General features: G+C 42.4%; 1 protein-coding gene across 14 annotated transcripts in view; it reads right to left on the reverse strand.

Annotated features, from left to right (window-relative positions):
* AAK1 (AP2 associated kinase 1) overlaps positions 1–18,911 on the reverse strand; it is a 376,820-nt gene that overhangs the window by 240,118 nt on the left and 117,791 nt on the right. For all 14 annotated transcript variants that reach the window (XR_013602491.1, XM_078666673.1, XM_078666674.1 and 11 more), the window contains exons 6-9: positions 16,638–16,759; positions 14,811–14,892; positions 13,970–14,102; positions 1,081–1,184 (exon numbers count right to left, since the gene is read on the reverse strand). Coding sequence is in view for 13 of the 14 variants with exons in the window: in XM_078666673.1 (XP_078522799.1) it covers positions 1,081–1,184; positions 13,970–14,102; positions 14,811–14,892; positions 16,638–16,759 (441 nt within the window). In the remaining variant the exon portion in view is untranslated. The remainder of the gene's footprint in view (positions 1–1,080; positions 1,185–13,969; positions 14,103–14,810; positions 14,893–16,637; positions 16,760–18,911) is intronic.

Here is an 18,911-nt window from a genome sequence, read left to right on the forward strand (position 1 = left end):
CCTGACCCAAGACCACCTCGCCTTCAGGAAGAAGCTCAAGATCTGGCTGTTCGGGCAGTAGCAGCACCCCCCCCCCCCCCCCCTAGCGCCTTGAGACCCTCCGGGTAAGTAGAGCGCTCTATAAATGTCTATGATTGATTGATTGACTGTCATAAAGCCAATGGTAAAATATATCCAGCTTTCCTCTGCCTCAGAATTCGTAGGTATGGGACCTCCTGCGCACTTTAATCCATCTCAACCAACAGGTGGGTTCTGCATGATACTTGTCTAGTTACACTGGGTGGATGCTGTTTCTTGTATATTAGTCAATTAGTAAATTAGTCAAACACCGGAATTCTCTACCAAGATCCTCTGGATGCCATCCTGCCATAAGGCACTTATAACTTGGCTCTTCAATTATGTTTAGCTGTTCTGTCTAGTAAGCTTCTACTTTGCATGCCTTTAGTACTGGAGTCATATCATATTTTACTTTATAATTTTTGTTGTTTCGAAAATCTTGAAATTCCTTGATTTAAAATTCAGCATCCTACATAACCGGGAATGATTTTAACTTCAAAATCCTGTAAAAATTTTTAAAATATTCAACATAGTTTAGATTGTGCAAAAATAAAGAAGTGATTGAACATAGTGCCTATTGCAGATCTTGCAGATTTTCTACAGTCATGACATCTTTACTTGTTAAAATCCAGAGATGCTTACATTGAGAAGCGAGACCTAGTTTTCCACGAGTAATAGCCACATTTGTTGAACAGAGAATAATGTTTTTCAATTGAAACACTAATCTGGCAGAGGGGGAGACTGAAGGGGCAAGGTATGAGGGCAGCTTGAACACTGACAAGAGGTCACACCTTTTATTATATAAAATAAGAACATTTTAGAAATGTATTTGGCTGTGGCACAGAGAAAACAGGATTAACAAATGAAAATGCAGAATATAACAATACAATTCATTTAGCTGTTTAGGCACAACTGCCATTCACGATTCTCAAATACTAACCAGGCATCTGATCATAACAAGGCAACATTTGCCCAATAGGCACACATGTTCATGTCTTAAACCTGGCTTGCGTGTTCACATACCTGCACGTTCTGCACCGGGCACTCACGCTTAGCCATTTTAAAGGAAAAGAAAGAGACCAAGAAGATATCCGGCCTGATATCGGGGTCTGGTTCCAGCATATACCCTGTAGAAGGAAAGGACCAGTCAGTGCCAGGTACTGTGAGTGTTTTTAATATTTTTTTAATGCTTCATTTAGATGTGTTTAAGTTAGCTTGACTAGGCCTCAAACAGCAGCTTGCATTGACATTTGCAGAATGAACGTGCATTTTTGCTATATGTGAATGAACATTCTCCACATGCATGTGTTTCTCTGTCTGCTTTTCCATTTCAGAAGATAAGCAAAATAGAGACCGCCTTCATGGTGATGTTTAATTTATCAAACATAATTGTATTAATTAGTGTTTCTCTGAAGGAAGCCATGTTCAAAATGTTCCTGTATTTGTGATTTTCATGGACCTTTTCCTAGGCTTAAACAAAAGAGCCTTTCAGTCACAGAAAAAATGTTGTCTGTTAAGTTACATAAATGTACTGGGTGAATAGGTTGAATACTTATTAAATGCATAGTTAATTAAAACCTTTGCACCAATCAGTGAACAATGAATACTAAGGGATAACATTTAATAGACAAAGTGCATGTGCAAAATAGAAGGAACTAAAAATATACGACTTGAACAATAAAAAAAAAAGGGTAAAATGTCATTTTAAGGGTGTTCATGGCTTCTCTGAATAGAAGCCTTTAACACCTTTGTAGTAAATTTCAATGGAAAAGTATTCTTATTCTGACAAGAAGTGTCCCAGTACAGGGATTCAAGTTCATACTGCTACAGACCTGTGGATTTTCTGTTCGATTCTTCTCAGTATTCCAACAGTCTGCAGTTTAGTGGACTGTCAGAAGAGTCCAAGCAGGTGATGGCTGCCTACAACTGCGCAGCTCACTAATGATAAATGCTGGTTTTAAACTGGCTTTACGGTGCTCTAAAGTCTATTTGCATATACAGATTTGGTGAGTTGTTTCGTGAGCTAGCCCACGTTTCTTTGCTGCAGTCGCGAGTCCATGGTAGCCCAGCCAGTATTTAAAAAAAAAAGATACTTTGATATGGGCATTAGCTCCTATGCCTAGGTAGGGCTGTGGTGCTAAAGTTTTGTAGGTGCTATGGTTAACCAGGAGTGCCAGCTCTTGGAAAAGGCATCTTTTTCAGCCAAAAGAGTGGTGCGCTTGGTTGCTTTGTTAACTATGGTCTTGAATTGAAAGAAACTATCTACTTGATCCCATTAATAATTTAAGTCTAGGGATGCAGTGCTATAGAAAGGTAGCACCTGGACAAAGAGTGGTCCCTGTCAGCAGTTTCTTCCCAGAGGTGGTAATTCAATGTGCTAGAAGCAGAATGTTTCACTTTGTAGCAACGTTTTATGAATGCCCCTAGTCTTGCCAGTTCGTTTGACGAGGCCGAATTCCAGTCTCCGTTGGGCTTGCGACAAATGACATGGGAGATGGAAAACTAACTTATAAAGCCTACTTATCAGTTTATCTAAATGGTTGATGTCTCTACCTCTTAGTGTTTCACTGCCATAAGCTATGATAGGAACTCGTTAGGCATGTATGATATTCAATGGTGGTGCATATCACAATGCTGAAATGGTTGCTGTTGTAAAGAAGATTCTTGACACAGCAGAAAGGTATGAACTTGTCTTTATTGTGTCACCCACTCTCCAAGACTGCCGGGTGGCTGTCAACATTCTACAGTAGACTCCAGTGGAACATACCATCAGGAAGGGGACGGGGGGGGGGGGGAATGTACCACTGTAATTATACATAAAGGTTTGGGCAGGTTACAACACATCTCCCAATGTACCACTATAAATACACCTTATAGTATAAGCTGATTACAACACATCTCCCTCTGTAATAGAAAGAACTATGAGGAAGGAAGGAAGATAAGAATGAAGGAAGGAAGGAAAGAACGAAGTAAGAGGGAGAGACCATACATCGATGTCAAACAAAAGTAAAAACAGAATACAACACCTCCCCTAGGCTTTAAAAGAGATAAGCCTCGGAGAAGGAGAGAGGAAGGGTGCAGGAGGGAGGAAAACAAAGGAAGCATCCCGGACAGGATGCCAGTTAGGATAGCAAAGTCAGGATAGAGGACAGTTGCAAAAAGTAATACCATCATAAAGTTAACAGAGAACACGCAACAGAATAGTGAACACGAGTGCATCATAAATATACTCCCTAGAGGACACATAGCTAAATACATACTGTTTGAAGAAAAGAACATTCCATAAGCTCTTGTTATACAGGCAAAATCTAGTTATGGTTATCCTAAATGTACCTTTAGCATGGCTTACCCTAATGACGGGTTCTACAGGTGGATAAATCTCCAACCAACTCTAGCAGTGTAATAATAGACTGGCCCTACTGATAGCTACTCTTAATGGGGGATGGGGAGTACCTATTACCAGGGTTCCCTGAAAGGAGAGTAGAACACTCACCAAACTCCTTTATACGAGTTAGGCCCTCATCTTCACCATGCCCATAAGGTGTATGGGCCCACCAGCATAGCTAGTCAGGGATACCTTGGGTTTGGGTACTTTAAGAATGGAAAAGCTAACCCAACAAATCACCTCACTAAGTTTCTCTCTGATGAGGGGATCGGACGAAGCATCCATGGGGAAAGGAGGAGGAAGGCTCCCTAAACTCTAAGGATGGTGCAAAGGTACAATAAAAGAGCTCACTATCTAAATTGAAAGAGGTACAAAGGCACCCAGAGGTGGTGGGTCCTTACACGCCTACCCCAGGCTGCAGGAGTAGGCATGGATTGAGATATGTACCTTTCCTGCGGGAGGTGCCAACTTCAATTGCACACTATAAAGTACACTGTATGTAGTAACATAATAACACAATGTTTGTGAAGCATAAGGTTAAAATGCAAAAGCTTTCGTAACTAGCTGTCACAAATTGTACGATATCACTGCAGATCCTGATAACATGAAGAATGCACACACTTGAAATCCATTCCCAGTAATACATTAAAGCACAGCTAGATGGCACAGTACAGGGTGAACTGAAGGTCAACGATAAACTGAAATGCACTAAACTTATAGGTGGCGTGTCCCTGTAGGAACCGGATTTATACAGTTGAAGGATCTGAAAAAAGAGTAAAGTAGACTGGAGTGAGGATCTCCGTGAGGACGCTGTGACACACCTGGGAGGAGAAAAGAGTTATAGAAGGAGCACATGGAGGGAAAAGGAGAATGAAGCGTGGAGGACCCTCTAGAGAATATCTCACACGTATACCTGGCCCTATTGAGGATATGTCACCCTAGGAGGAACATACAATAGGCTGGATAAGGTAAAAACGCACCTTACTGGGGAAAGGGACCTGTCCCCAATGCACGATAGAACATAAATCCAGATCCCTAAAAGCACGAAATCACTCTGTATAAGGAACAGCAGGGCCGTAAATGTATTATACTTAGTCACAAATGCACACTATCATCTAACGAAACTATATGGGGGCAAGTAGTATGGTGTGTGTATCACCAAGATGACGCCGTGACACACTGCTGAGGAGTACTGATTAACGGTGGACAGAGCACATCAGGACCAGAGTAGATTACCTCGTGGTTCTCTGGAGAAAATGTGCACCACTGAGTTGTTCACAGCGAAGGCATAGTGGGAACTTGAGGAGGGAAATCTATATATAGAAAACTCTGTGCAGGCACAAAACAATCCGTCCTTGCACAACGCAGCACAGGGAAAGTTAATAGTAATTATGGAAAAAACGGCTGACTTTTCCTTGACCCCAGAACCGTCTTACTTGAAGTACACCGCAGACTCAGAAGATGGGGCTTTTGTACCAGCCCATGGGATGGTTCCCGAAGAAGTGGAGGCCTCTTACGATTGTTCCCTCGAAATAGACGAGCACGGTGTGATAGAACGGAGGATGTTGATGGCTGGAAGGCAGGACCGGTGCTGAGGCGGCTGGTGCGCCGGAAAGCTGACAAGATGTGCCCTGAAGAGAATTAACTCACTGATTCGGACAGGAGCACTTGCGAGCGAAAAGCTGCCCCCTGGTGGATCCGGTGCGCACCTCCTGTGCTTACAGACCCTAATGAGAGGCACGCTGAGGGAGAAATTCCTGACAGCGATCTTGGCGCTCTGATCTCCCGGCGCTCTGAATGTCGGCATTAGCTGAGAGGCACTCTGAGGAACAATTCTTGACTGCGACATCGATCCTCTGCTGACCCCGTCTGAGGGAACACTTCAGCGCAACCATGGGAAACGCCGCCGCAGAACGTGAAGACCAACTGTGAGGTTGTAATGTACGAGGCACCAAGCCCCCCAGTGGGCAGCACCACCGGAGCAGGCGACTAGGGCGGCGTAAGACTTAATTACGGGAACCTGACCAAACTGCCGCAACTTATAGGTTCCACACTGACAGTTCTCCACATCACAACAACGGTAACCACAATAAACTCAAAAATGCCTCCTCCAGCGCCGGACACTGCCCCACACTTTACACCACAGGACTACGGGAACCGCACTACGTCCCGCAACTCACAGGTTCCTCGCTGACAGCTCTCCTCAGCGCAGCGGAGGCAGCAACCATGAGCGCAGATGCAGCTCCTCCGGGGCAGACTCTGACTTCCTTTTTTACACCAAAGGTCTGCTGCTCACTCACCACTCCTGACAGGTTCAGTCCATACCAGTTGCGCTATGGACAGATAAGCAAGTGCGTCCTCAATCCCTTTCAGGCACCGGAAACCAATCAGCTGTCCATGCGTTTTACTTGCTGAAAGGATTGCACCACCAGGGCCGGTTCAGAGAGGAGACGACTCCAGTTTCAAGATGCCAGCCCCCTCCTTGAGGCAAAGTTGAGTACTTTCTTCCTTTTTCTCCAACTCTTGAATTAGTACGTTTATCACTTAAGTACCCGTCACCAGTAACAAATCACATGTCCTTGTAACCTTTGCAGAACGATATCTGCTTCACACCTTCACCAGGAACTCGCATAAAATGGAGAGAGCACTGAAAGGGGAGGTGACATCAGGGCCCCCTGCGCCACGTTCTTCACCTCGTCGCCAGTGTTGTAAAGAAGATTCTTGACACAGCAGAAAGGTATGAACTTGTCTTTATTGTGTCACCCACTCTCCAAGACTGCCGGGTGGCTGTCAACATTCTACAGTAGACTCCAGTGGAACATACTATCAGGAAGGGGACGGGGGGGGAGGAATGTACCACTGTAATTATACATAAAGGTTTGCGCAGGTTACAACACATCTCCCAATGTACCACTATAAATACACCTTATAGTATAAGCTGATTACAACAGTTGGCTTTAGACGCTGGAAAGCAGCTGAAAGACTTAGATTTCAGAAAGCATTTGCTCCATGTGCTGCTTGAAGGAGCGCTGTCTGTCAAATAAGAGACCAAGGTATTCATATTCAGAAATTATATTCTTTTCTTTGTTTCCTAAGTACCACTTGGGCAAGCCAGAGGGAAGCTTGCTCATGGTTTTTGTTTTCCTCAGATTGATCTCCGTGGAGGACTTTCTGGAGTATGTAGCAGTGGCATTCAAAAGTCTCTAGAGACTACTTTAAAACGGTTGAGTAGGACTAAATCATCTGCATACATTAGGCATGTGAGAAGGATGCTCACCTCATTTGGGTCATGCGCGTTGACTTGGTTTAGGATAGGTGAGTGGTCAGTCAGGAACAAGCTGGAAACCATGGGGGCTAAAACACATCTTTGTCTCAGGCCTTGATAAGTTTGAATCTTTCTAGACAGATGGGTGACATCTCCCAGAATTATTCTAACCCAGGTGTTCATGTGCAGGAGTATCAGGGCTTGCAGAAAGGGGTTTGGCATGTTCCAGCTTGCTAGTTTCTTCAAAGATTTCTCCTATCGACACGGTAAAATGCCGCTTGTAGCCAATTAAACAAGGTAAAGGGGATGGCAATTTTGTGTTGGTCAAACAGTAGCGATAGGGTTAGTATGTTTGATGCTGTCCCCATGCCTTTTGAGAACCATGTTTGATTGAAGGGTATTCAGTGCTCTTCAGTAACCCATGCTTAATTCCTCAAGGAGACAGCCGGCAAAGTATTTTGATTCAACGTCCAGTAATACTATAAGATGGTAGTTAGCTGGATCAGCATTATTGCCACCCTTGAAAACTGGAGAAATAATCGATCAATTTCCAGGAGGCAGAAGTGATGTTTAAAGTTGTAATATTAGCAAAGAATGATTTCAGATTGTTAGCCCAGAATGACTTGCCCTCTTTAAAAATGGATGATGGAAAGCCATTTGGGCCAGGTGATCCGTTGCGGCGGCTATTCAAATTAGGATTTTAGATTGTTGTGTGAAATTTCAGGGCCTGCTGGCCTTGATTCTACAGGAAATACTTAGCAGGTCATGTGGTGTTACGGATGGAGCGGCTAGGATGGCTTTGGGCTCATTAAGGTTACGAGTGCCTTGAGGATAGGCAGAGTCAGACTGGGCAAAGTGTTTTGTGAGGTACTCGAGCCAGTGCTCTTGTAGATTTGCTGTTTTGGAAGATTGTTTAGGCTATTCACTGTCTTCCAGGACTGTTCATGTTTATTGGCTTTTTAAATTGCGTAGGAGTTTAGCACTAAGATTATCACTGGCCTTTCTTTTTAGGCCCCACCTGAACTTCCTGCAGGCTGACCTTTTACACTGCACACCTCAATCATTAATATGCAGAGAAAAGCTGTTTCTGACTGTATCGGATTGAATGCATCTAATGTATTTGAATGTTAGTTGATCTGCCTATGGTAGCACTGTAGTCCAATCCTGTCAGACCAGTAGAAGTAACAAATGTGTGTGACTTTTCAGTTTTAAACCCTATAAAAGATGTTATTTCAGGTTATGTTACATAGATTTGTTGAGCGCACTTGTACCCCGTAAATGTACCCAGCTGCATGAGCTGGTGTGTAGGTCAAGCCAGAGTAGGTGTGGGCCACCCGAAGGAGATCCATGCGGTTAGTTGAAGCGGCAGGTCTTTTTTGGGTACAGTCCCCCGTTAGGACCAATAAGTATTGTGGGTATGTATAATGCACCTACTTTGACCTCATTTTTAAACTACTCCATATTTTCTTTGTAGTTGAGAAGACTTCTTGCATGCAAACAGATATTAAGAATGATAATACATTCCGTGTCCATCAAGGCATTGAACATATTTACACCGCAAGATAGAATCCATTTTCAACGTGCCTTAATTTCCCACACCCTCGAGGCAATTTTAGTAGATACCAATGTTAATATCCTCCCTGAGGTACAATCTGAAGTGTTATTTAAAGCATCCTGATGGACTTTCAAAAACACATCTATCTGCGGAGGTTCAATGCACTGCCATGTCTTGAATACTTATCATATATTATTTTACAGATGTGTTGATTCCATACATTACTGAACCCATGTGTACTCCAGGAAAGCAAGGTGAGGCTGTGCATAGGTTGCCAGCCCTAGTCTACATTACTTAAATTGTCCAATCCCTCCCTGACGTCCTTGACCTAACCTAGTCAGTCATACCAATTTTGGTCAAGGGGGATTTGCCTATTTCCCTCCCACTGGGGCAGAGTGATTTATAGTTTACCTTCTCCGATTTCCATTATATGCCTAGACCCAAGATGATCACTGTGCGAATTCAATCTAACTTAATTTAGCTGATGACCACCGTTTCATTGCAAATACCCGGTCCAGGGGAATGAAACTGAACTAACTCAGTCTCCTGGAAGAATTTTAACCAATGGGATTTTTATTAATTTCCGGCATTGAGTAGGATATCTCTAACCAGCCCACAGTATAGAAGGATGATTGTTCTATCCTTGCCTTCTTTGTTTACTAGAAATCCAACGTGTTTCATATCATTGGGGGATATTGAACAGAGGCTTGGGCAGGATGAAAATACCTCTAGTAAACGAGATCTATTTAGAGGATTTAGCTTCCTGTGTCTCCTCCTCCACATGCTTTCAGGGACTGGTTCCAAGAGTACCCATAAGGAACTAACATCCTTCCCCTGAACCTCTCTTTCTCTTGGACATTAGGGTACCCGTATTTTGGATACTGCCAGTCTTATTTATCACATCAGAATTAAAACTAACACCAGAGTTATATATGTCAGGATCTCTTCCCCTCTCCCTGGAACCCACTTTTCTGGGTCCCTCTCTTTTGGGACCCTTATCCTTACACCACTGTTGCCCTTATGGTTTACTTCACACATCCAGTGAACCTTTGACAGAAACAGTGATTTACAACTCTTGGTCAGGATCTTATTTTCCCTACTCCGAGATCTTGCCCCCCCCACCCCCACCCCATTATGTTTGCTGCCTCGGTCTTATGCGCCCTATAGCAGAGGTATAGCCACCGAGGTAACTGACCCATTTTATTTCTACCTTCGGACACTTATATATATATACACTGAGGGTAATGCCACAGGGGTTTGGGTCGGGACCAAGATTTATGCTATGTGGCCCTCATCAGTATCAACATCAAGACATCTACTTTGACCATGTAGCACATTCCCAGATTCCACTGATCTTACATGCTTGGGCATACAGCAGTTAATTTGTTTCAATTCTAAAGCAGTGGTCTGCAAGTAAAGCTTATGCAACTTCAGAGTGCCAGTATTCAGAACTACGGCCTTAAACATTCCATGCAAATTTTTTTGCATCAACACCATAACATCCAGCATGGATGAAGAAGAGTTTGACCTGATATCCAGATCAGTGGCCAAATTAGGAGGGAGCTAATGGTGTGAAGTGTTCATCAAGCTTAAAAAGGACCCCCCCCCTAGTTCACTCCCAAAACAAGTAATAATGACATTAAGGGCTTTTGACAGTGTTCCTGCGTCATCTGCATCTTCTGAGTCCAGAATCTCTTCAGTCCATTGTGTGGTTGCGGACTTACCTACCTCTGTAGCAAGAATGGTGAGGAGGATAGCCTGGGCTGAAGATAATCCACCTTTGGGTCAAGTAAGAGTTGGAACTCTTGAGCCTCTGCTGTATATGCATCCAAGAGGTGAAGGGGAGGATCTCAAGGGACGGGGGAAGAAAATGAGGAAAGACCATTTTCTTTTCTTGATAAATTGCCCCTAAAGTGCTTTGTCACAAATTCTTTGATAGACATCACCAAAGGCGATGCCTTTGAGGCCACTGCTCCATCTAAATCTGCACCCTCACAATCCCAGATCAGCCAAATACCGAGAATGACTGGTCTAAGCTGCCCCTAGTAGGGCTCACTGTAAATGGAGAATTTTGCTGAGCCCATATTGTCCTTATTTTCCTTGCTCCAATGGCTTTGGCTGATCTACTTGGAGCCATAATATGTAAGAAAAACTTTAAAAAAACAGGAAACCAGGTGGCGACAAATGAAGATGAGCTTCCTTTCCCACAAGGATGGAGGTTTAAAAAAAAGAAATAAAAGAAAAAACTTTTCAAATTTAAAACTCTCAAATTTTCAGTCCACGGCTGCTTAGAACCTTGCCGCCAGCTTACTGCCTAGGAGGAAGAGGTATGGGTAGAGACATAGGCTTTTCATTGGGGCAGCCGCCTCCACCCCAGAACTGCTTTTCTTTTGAGCAACAATACATTCAACAACAGTCCGAGCTTGAGCACCGGCCTATTGACCGGTCGTATGCCTAGGAAACACGGACAGAGCTCTGCGGGGTCTAGCCTCCTACAGAGAACAAGACAGGTTGCCACTTCTGGCTGCCATTGCTGCGTAACCCTCAGCAAAAAAATAGCAACCAAAACGGGGGGCACCAGGAAGGCACAATGCCATACCGCTGCATGTCTGGCACTACCTCGGCTCCCCAAGGCAGCCGTTCCTCCAGGACAAAGCTGCTGTGAATTACCTCACTGTGCCTGGCTCTGGTCACATCCTTTACCTTCCTCCGACCTCTGCAGATACCTCTACATGCCCCCTACCCGGAGGGGAGGGTGGCAGGTAGTATCTCAGACAATAGCGCCCTGTGCTCAGCAACCACTGAGCCTCTGAACTGGAGATGAGTGCGTTTCTGCTTCATACGGTAATCTGTGGCAGGCACCAGCACTATAAAATGCTGTGACACCTGTCCGTGCTTTACCCACAAAAACCTAACTATAGGCCTTCTTAACCTTACAAAAAAAGGATCTATCCATCCATACGTGGAGGTGCCAAGCCTATAATCTATCATTATCTGACCAGGTGGCACTGCTCTGGGATCTTTTGAAGCCCAAAATTCCTACCAGAACCTAGTTTAAAACTACACATACTTTTAGGTTTTTACACTTTCTTGTACAATACCTGATTCAAACCCATTCCATTCTCTGAGATGGTTACTAGATTGCCAATTCAAGAGCACTGAGACTTGAGAAAATCTCTGATCTACAGTACCTATAGTTGTTACTGTTGGCTCCATTCATATTGTCTGAGGTCTTTTGCCAGAGAAGAACTTTTTTTATAAATGTTCTTTTTTGGATGACTTGTATCATGCCACAGGTGACATCAGTGAACTGCCTTTTTCCAGTATATCATGGGAGTGCATGTGTTTTGTTATTCTCTCTCCCATGTTGTATTCCCCTCAAATGTGCACACACTTTATTCTCTCTATTGCTCCCTTCAGTCCATCCCTTGCTTTCTTTGTCTCGCTCTGCTTCCCTTGTGGCTTTTTATTCCTTACTCTTCTCTACCCCTCCCTGCACTCATTGACTTCATCCTTCCTACCACCCCCACTCATCTGTTGCTCTCCTGCCACTCATCACTTTTTTGGGAGGTCCTGGCAGCTGCAAATTGCTCCCAAACTTTCTAAAAAATAGAAGCACCTTTTATTTTCTTATTTCAAGCTCCAAGATGGGTGTTCACAATCTTGGAACAGTAAATAAGGCATATGCATGCAAGGTCACGAATGTGCGCACATCCATCAGCATGCTGTGGCCATTTAAAAAAAAACTGTCAATGTTGTTCAGCACTGAAACAAGCATTGGCAAGGCTAAAAGGCTGGCTAATGGCTTTCAAAGAGAGATGTACCAGCTTTGCCAATGCATTTGTTTTACAAAGTTGCTTGTTATTCCTGCCTGTATAATTTACACTTGTGAGCTTTTTCACATTCTATTTTATACTGTGGAATCTCTGTGCTACGCTGAGAGCAAACTTTGCTCTGAAGCAGTGTCATTCCTGCAAGAAATACAGCTCAGAATTAGTGCTGTCTTTGCAGGGAAAAACCCTCTGATAAGATTCTGAGTGTTTTTACCAGCAAATTGTGATCAGTTACTCAGAGCCCTGGTTGATTTTCAGTAGTGTATTGCATGTGCTGCCTTCCTGTAGCGTACTGATTCATCTGCCCCTGACTGATCAAGTTCTACACTTCTGCAAATGATTACTACCCGATTTTTTCTCTAATTGTGGCAATGACACTTCCATGCAATAAAACTTTTTTTTTTTTAGTTTTATATAGCGCAAACTCGACCTGAAGATATCAGAGTGCTTTACATGAGCAACCGTTTTGTTAAAGATGGGCACATTCATTTTTGTTGGCAACAGGGAGATTGAGTGATTTGCCCAGAATCACAGGATGTTCAGCGTCCCTGCCGAGACACGAAACCGGTTCCCCAGCTTCGAGTTTGACCGCTTTAGTCGTAAGGCTATATCCTCTCCCTATGCTGGTTTTAATTTTCCATTTTGGGGAGATATTTTTCAACTATCGCAAATGATATAATGATTTCCTTTCCTTCTTGGTGTACAACCACAGGGTTTTTTTCTTTCTCAGTTTGGTCAGATTCCTGCCCTGTCCCTGGGCATTATTCTTTAAGTTACAGTCAGATCTCTCAAGTTTGAATTTATAAATATTAAGTAAAGCCTGTTTATCAGCCTCGTTCAAATCAATGCCTTCCTAATGTTGAATGACAGGGCCAATGTTGTAATTAATGAGTGTAAAATTTGTGTAAAAGACCTAAGGCTTTAGAGTTATTATTGGAAAAAATTGTTTGAAAATTTAATGAATACATAAAAGGCTGAAAAAAGTGCAAAAATATACACATACGGGTTAGGGATAGGACTTGCATTAGGGCAAATGTTAGTTTTCATTAGGATAAGCATAAAAATTGGAGAAAGCTATACTGGTGCATTAGATATAGGGTTAGATCTAGAGGGGAGGTAAGGGGCTAGGGAAAAGGAGGCACCAGCTTCAAAGCCTTTATGGTCTGAGGAACAGTAAGCACAGTTCTTGATCTCCATTCCATATCTAGAGAAAAAGAGGAACTAGACTCAAACCAGTCTAGACACAAATAAAGAGTCACCATCCTGTAATCATTCCATATCCAAAGAATAACTTATATCAGTTTCTAATTCACCTTTAATCAGGACAATGTTCTTCCTCCGCCATACCAAGGCTAAAGGAGCCACAGACCCCTGTTAGTTGCAAAGTGCATAAATCCAACCCCCGGTGCTGATTTGCTGAATAATTATATTAAATAGATACATAAACAAATTGTGTCTCCTTCCCTTGGGTATGGAGCATCTAACATCTAACCCATCTATGCCTTGAAGAAAAGTACAGTGGCTTTAAACTCATCCAAATGGGGGAAAAAGAAAGCATTACCTTCCCCGCCCTCTAGCCCCATGACCCATGTGCACAACCATCTGACTCACTCTTACTCATGAAGTCAGAAGCCTCAAACTCAACTACAATCAGGAAAAAGTATTACTGTCTAAGCAAGCTAAATCCTAGAGAAAAGAGGCTCTAACTATTAATCCACCAATTGTTAACGGAAAGGGATGCATTAGTCTGCTGCTAAATGATCCACCTCCAGTGAGGGCATTGCCTCCACTATTCCACAGCTGTTGTCAACGCCCCTTTTAATGAGCACTACTACTCCCATGCAGAATCAGAAAGGGCACATCACCCAACTTACGAATGAGGCAGTGCATGTTGTGGGAGTAGCGCGAGTTGTCCGGAATCGTGAAATTCCCATCACAGATTGCCACTTGACTCTCCCCGAATGGCAACGTGAAGTAACACAGTTTGTAGAGAAGGCACCCAAGCGCCTGGGGAGGGAAAAACAAGAACCAATATCAAGATATAGATATTAAATACAGTAGAGTATGGGGGGAGAGGGAGAGGAATCACATGAATGGAAGACAATTAGAAGAACAGGAAGCGAACTTGTTCACATTTGCAAAGAGCTTCATTCATACCACATAAAAAAAATTCAATTAATCATGAAACAAGGCCAACTGGAGGGCTGGAGAAAGAGACTGGACACATCTCATACAAGTTGCCATGCATCAAGCGAGGTTCTAGTCAATCCATTACAAAGTCATTTCCTTTGTGCAACACTGAGATTCCTAGCAACCGAAAATGTGTCATTCAGGTCATAACTTACTCATCTATCCAGGCCCCTCTGCTCTAAATTACTCAGCTCAAAGCTACAGCGGATAAATAATGCAGCTCTTTGCAAAGGTAGATGCCAGTGGCACTCAGTGGCCTGAGTATGGCCATGGCGAAGAGCATAGATAAGACAAACAATGAAACAACAACAACACTGCCAACAGCCAGTCAAAGCATGGCCAAGGGCTCATAGGGGTCTTTTGACTCCATCATCAATCGTTAAAGGGGAAACCAAAGGTCCATGTAAATATATTGGGATTAAAGCTGGTAAAAAATGTGCTGAAACACAAGCAGATGAGTTATTCTTAATTGTGGACAAACTAACACTTACTGGACTCCCAAACTTGGCCCTGGAGTGTACATACCCAGATATCAGCCTTGGTTGTGATAACTTTGCCACTGTAGAGGTTTACCATTTCAGGAGCACGATATGACAAAGTGGTGTACCTGCAACAAGAAACAGCAACAGAGGTTGAAAGATTACCAACACATTGTGTTATAAGCTAGCCCACGACAACCAACCACATAGAACATACCCAATGGAGAGTCACTCCAAATCAGTCATCACGGAGCACTCTGACAATGAACTACGGAAAATAAGGACCGAAACACACTGCGAGGGTCTACGCATGGCATGTTTCCTACCTGTTCAACCTACAGATTCCACATAATGTTCACCTCTAACTCAGAGGCCCTAACTCAGAGTGCTCTTTAGCAGCTAAACGCTTTTTAAAATGATATTTCGTAGATGCCCACCAATATTACACACAGAGCACATGAAGCGCATTTCACACACCGCATTGTGAAGTCATTTCTTTTCATGTTTCCAGAATGCTGTGCCAATGAGTTCCATGCGTTTTCCTCACAATAGTTAATCACACATGGGTCTTTTCACACAGTCATTTTGGAGTAAAAGAAAAAGGTAGTACTCCTGTAGAACTAGTTTACATCCTCTTAAATGCTTTTGTGAATTGGCTTCAAGACATCTAAAATGTGAATAAAATTGGAATTTTCAGGATATACGAATATGCAATTAGTACAACAAAGGAATAAGACATGTCCCCTTTGCAATTTTACTAACCAGGAATTTGACAGTTAGGGGAAGGTTCGCAAAGGCATGTAAAAGGATGTAAAGAAGGACTCCTGTAGCATTACTCTTGATACTCATACATGCTTTTGTGAATGGTGAGGTTAATGACAGATGCTTAATTTTCGGGTGAATAATCTTGGATTCCTGTTCTTTTTTATTGTTATGACATGAATAATGGCTTCTGGGATTATTTTTCTCAGGAAATAACAGATTAATATCAGCTATTTCCTTTTTTGAATGTATAGGATAGATTACCCGCCATCCTTTAATGCTTCTATCTCTTAACCTAGCCCTTTCTTTCTTAACTTTAACCATTTCCTTATGCTGCACCTTACCTTGACCATAATCATTACCCATACAGTTCAAATGATTTGCTTCCTACGTTTTAAGTTTCCAGATATTTTTAAACCGAAGATATTTAAAATTCAAGATTTATTCCCCCCCTACCTGTAAAAAACCACACCATAATACCAAGAGAATACTCAACAGACCAGAATCAAACCTCAAGCGTTTGGCCCTCTATGGCAAGTAAAGTTTAAAACTAGGGCCTCATTATGAATATCCTCTTAATTCTGATTAGGCCGGTAAAAGAGATTACCTGCTCCCTCAGAATTAGCAGTTCTGCGGAACCAGAATATTTCACACAGATACTGCACATGCTGAAAGCAAACTGATTCAGTAGGTGATATACTTGGCAGGAATCAAAGAAAGCCTAGGGGAATCGGGCCGGAACTACTTATTTTTCCTCAGGTAACCTAAAATGTAATATTCAGTAACCCCACCACCAGAGTTCCCAATGCTGCCTGCATCTGTAACGCCTGGGTCTTTGCCAGACAAATTGCATTACATTACACTTCAGCCTCTTTTTGTCTTAAACACTTTGCTAACTGGCATTACATACGCTTTAGGACTTGGTAAATCAGCGACATTTCATAACTTGGTGTCCGTGCTTACCCATCAGCTTAAACATTTAGTGGACCAAACACATTATAGCAGGCCATTTTTCTGTTTCTAATTTTCTCTAGAACGTCCCCGGTCTTGCTAATAGAACATTTGGTACAGGGACTGTCAGAATAGGGGGGAGGGGGGAAGGGAGACGCACTTCTTGATTTCTTCTTCGACTGCATTAACTCCTTCCGCCTGAGGGTTCTGAAACTTGTTGGTAGCACTGCCGAAGTCGCAGAGCACATAGTGACCGCGATCATGCAACAGGATGTTTTCAACCTACAAAAGGAAGCATAATTACATTTATTTTTAGGAACACACTTTATTTTTTAAAGCCCATCATCGCAGCAGCAGAAAATACAATTCCATTTTGGCAGATGGCGATTAACAAAAAACAGGAATATAAAAAAATGAGTCGCAAAAAAGATTATTTCTTCATTATCATGAACACACCAAACCACCTTCAGCAGCTGTTTATTGATTAAAACATCAATACTCAATGGATAGGCAGTATGATATGTAAATCCTGAATGAGGCACTCCCCCTTGTTAACTTGTTAAAAAATGTCATGATCTAACGCATAAAGATGATTTTATATTACTAATGATGCCTATTAACTGACAGCTAGTATCTCTGAAAGAAGTTCATCAACCGGATACACACTTTGACTTGTTTGGATGTCTGTGGTGTGCTGTTGCTCACATGCATTAAGGCTAATGTTGCATGGAATATACAGTACATTTAGCTAACATAGCGCGTTACTAAAGTAGAGTGAAAGCAGAAACTAAACAATCTATGATCATCACCAGACTTCAGCCCCTGGTACCAATTTCACATAATTAAAGCATGGGTGGATATTGTGTGCATGCTAATTTTCACTAAGCCATGGGTACTTATCATTAAGCAAGTGATGTTTTACAAATGATCCTAAACGCGGTTTAGAAATATTTAGATGCAGAGCAACAACACGCAGGAGGTTAAAGGGAGATCCATATCAAATAGCACAACCATATGGCTTGAGAGGAAGAATGGTTGTAATGAGCAGAAAATTAAGCTTGACTGTTTTTGTTGCAGATAGTCCCTGGAGCACCCATCAACAGGTAGACATATTGCACTTGATTCACAAGGCTTTTTTTTCAAGTAGCTGGGATTCGTTCTTGACTTATTCTTGAAGTCAAACCAACTCATGGAAGAAAACTTTGTGAATTGGGCTCCCAAGTCTTTTCCTCAAGCCAATGGCCAACCTTCCAAGCAAACTGTCAAAATAAAGTGAATCTATCAAGATCTCCTGGACAGTTATCAGCCTACTTGACCTTTTCTGTGCTAAGGATACTGTGGACTATGAGTTCTTGCTCAAACACCTTTGAAAATGGTCCGGTGTGTTGGGAGCTGCAAAACATATGAGCAATTTCTTAAAGACCATCCACATTAAACATAACCAACCAGACACCATAAGGTATTGCACAGTAAGAGTAGTCTTTGAGGGACCAAAGCGGTCCTCCCGATCACCAGTTCTGAATAATCGACCTGTTAGCCAGGTCATTAAACATTAGCTAAGGCAATAGATACAGCTACCGAAATCCTTCAAAAACCAAGCTTGGTCCTCATCCCTCCCTATTCTTATCTAAGAGTAGATGCAGGTTTGCTGTTGACAGGTGGCCTCTCTTTCAAGTGAGAGAACCCAGATTCCAAGCTAGGAGGAAAGAACACTTCGCGTAACTCAGCTGTGAAGTAAGGCTTCACCACAAGGATATCTTGTGGGAAAGGCATAAAACAAAACAGTCAACCGTGAAATACATCCACTAAAGTAGAGGGCACACCTTGAGCTAGGTTCAAAATGAGATTTATAGGTGGTGTAAGCAATCTACAATCTCTTTACTGCATAACCAAACTGTGATGCTAGGTTTCTCATTTCCTCTGTATTTACATGTTTTTTTTTTTAATTCTCTGACACTTAGTAAATGTAACTGCTGGTCTCTATACTCTCAATTATTGGCTATGCATCCTATGGCTAGGTAAATATAGTCTCAATAAAATACAAGTACTGTAAAGTCAACAGGTCGGACTTGCATTTTGAGTGTTGATTTAAACTTTAAAAAACCCTGTTTCACTGAAAAAAAACAACACAAAAATGATTGCTTTCTAAATAGAATGCACATACGAGAGAAAGAACTTAGTAGGTCATGGTTTAGTGTACTTTTGATATGCAAAACAGTCACTCATACCTTGCAAAGCAAGCACTTTATTGGCAGCCGAATGATACACCAAACAGCCATAGCATGAAGCGCGAGAAAGGTACAGCTCTGGATGGATACAAAGTCCACTCTAGACATATTTTAAAGAATTGGTAACAATTGGTATGCATATGCAGACAGCTGCACTGTAAAGCCAGACCTAAAAATACATACAATGGCATAAGAGCAGGCTTGTG

The sequence above is a fragment of the Lissotriton helveticus genome, chromosome 11, assembly GCF_964261635.1.
Source record: "Lissotriton helveticus chromosome 11, aLisHel1.1, whole genome shotgun sequence".
Lineage (NCBI taxonomy): Eukaryota > Metazoa > Chordata > Amphibia > Caudata > Salamandridae > Lissotriton > Lissotriton helveticus.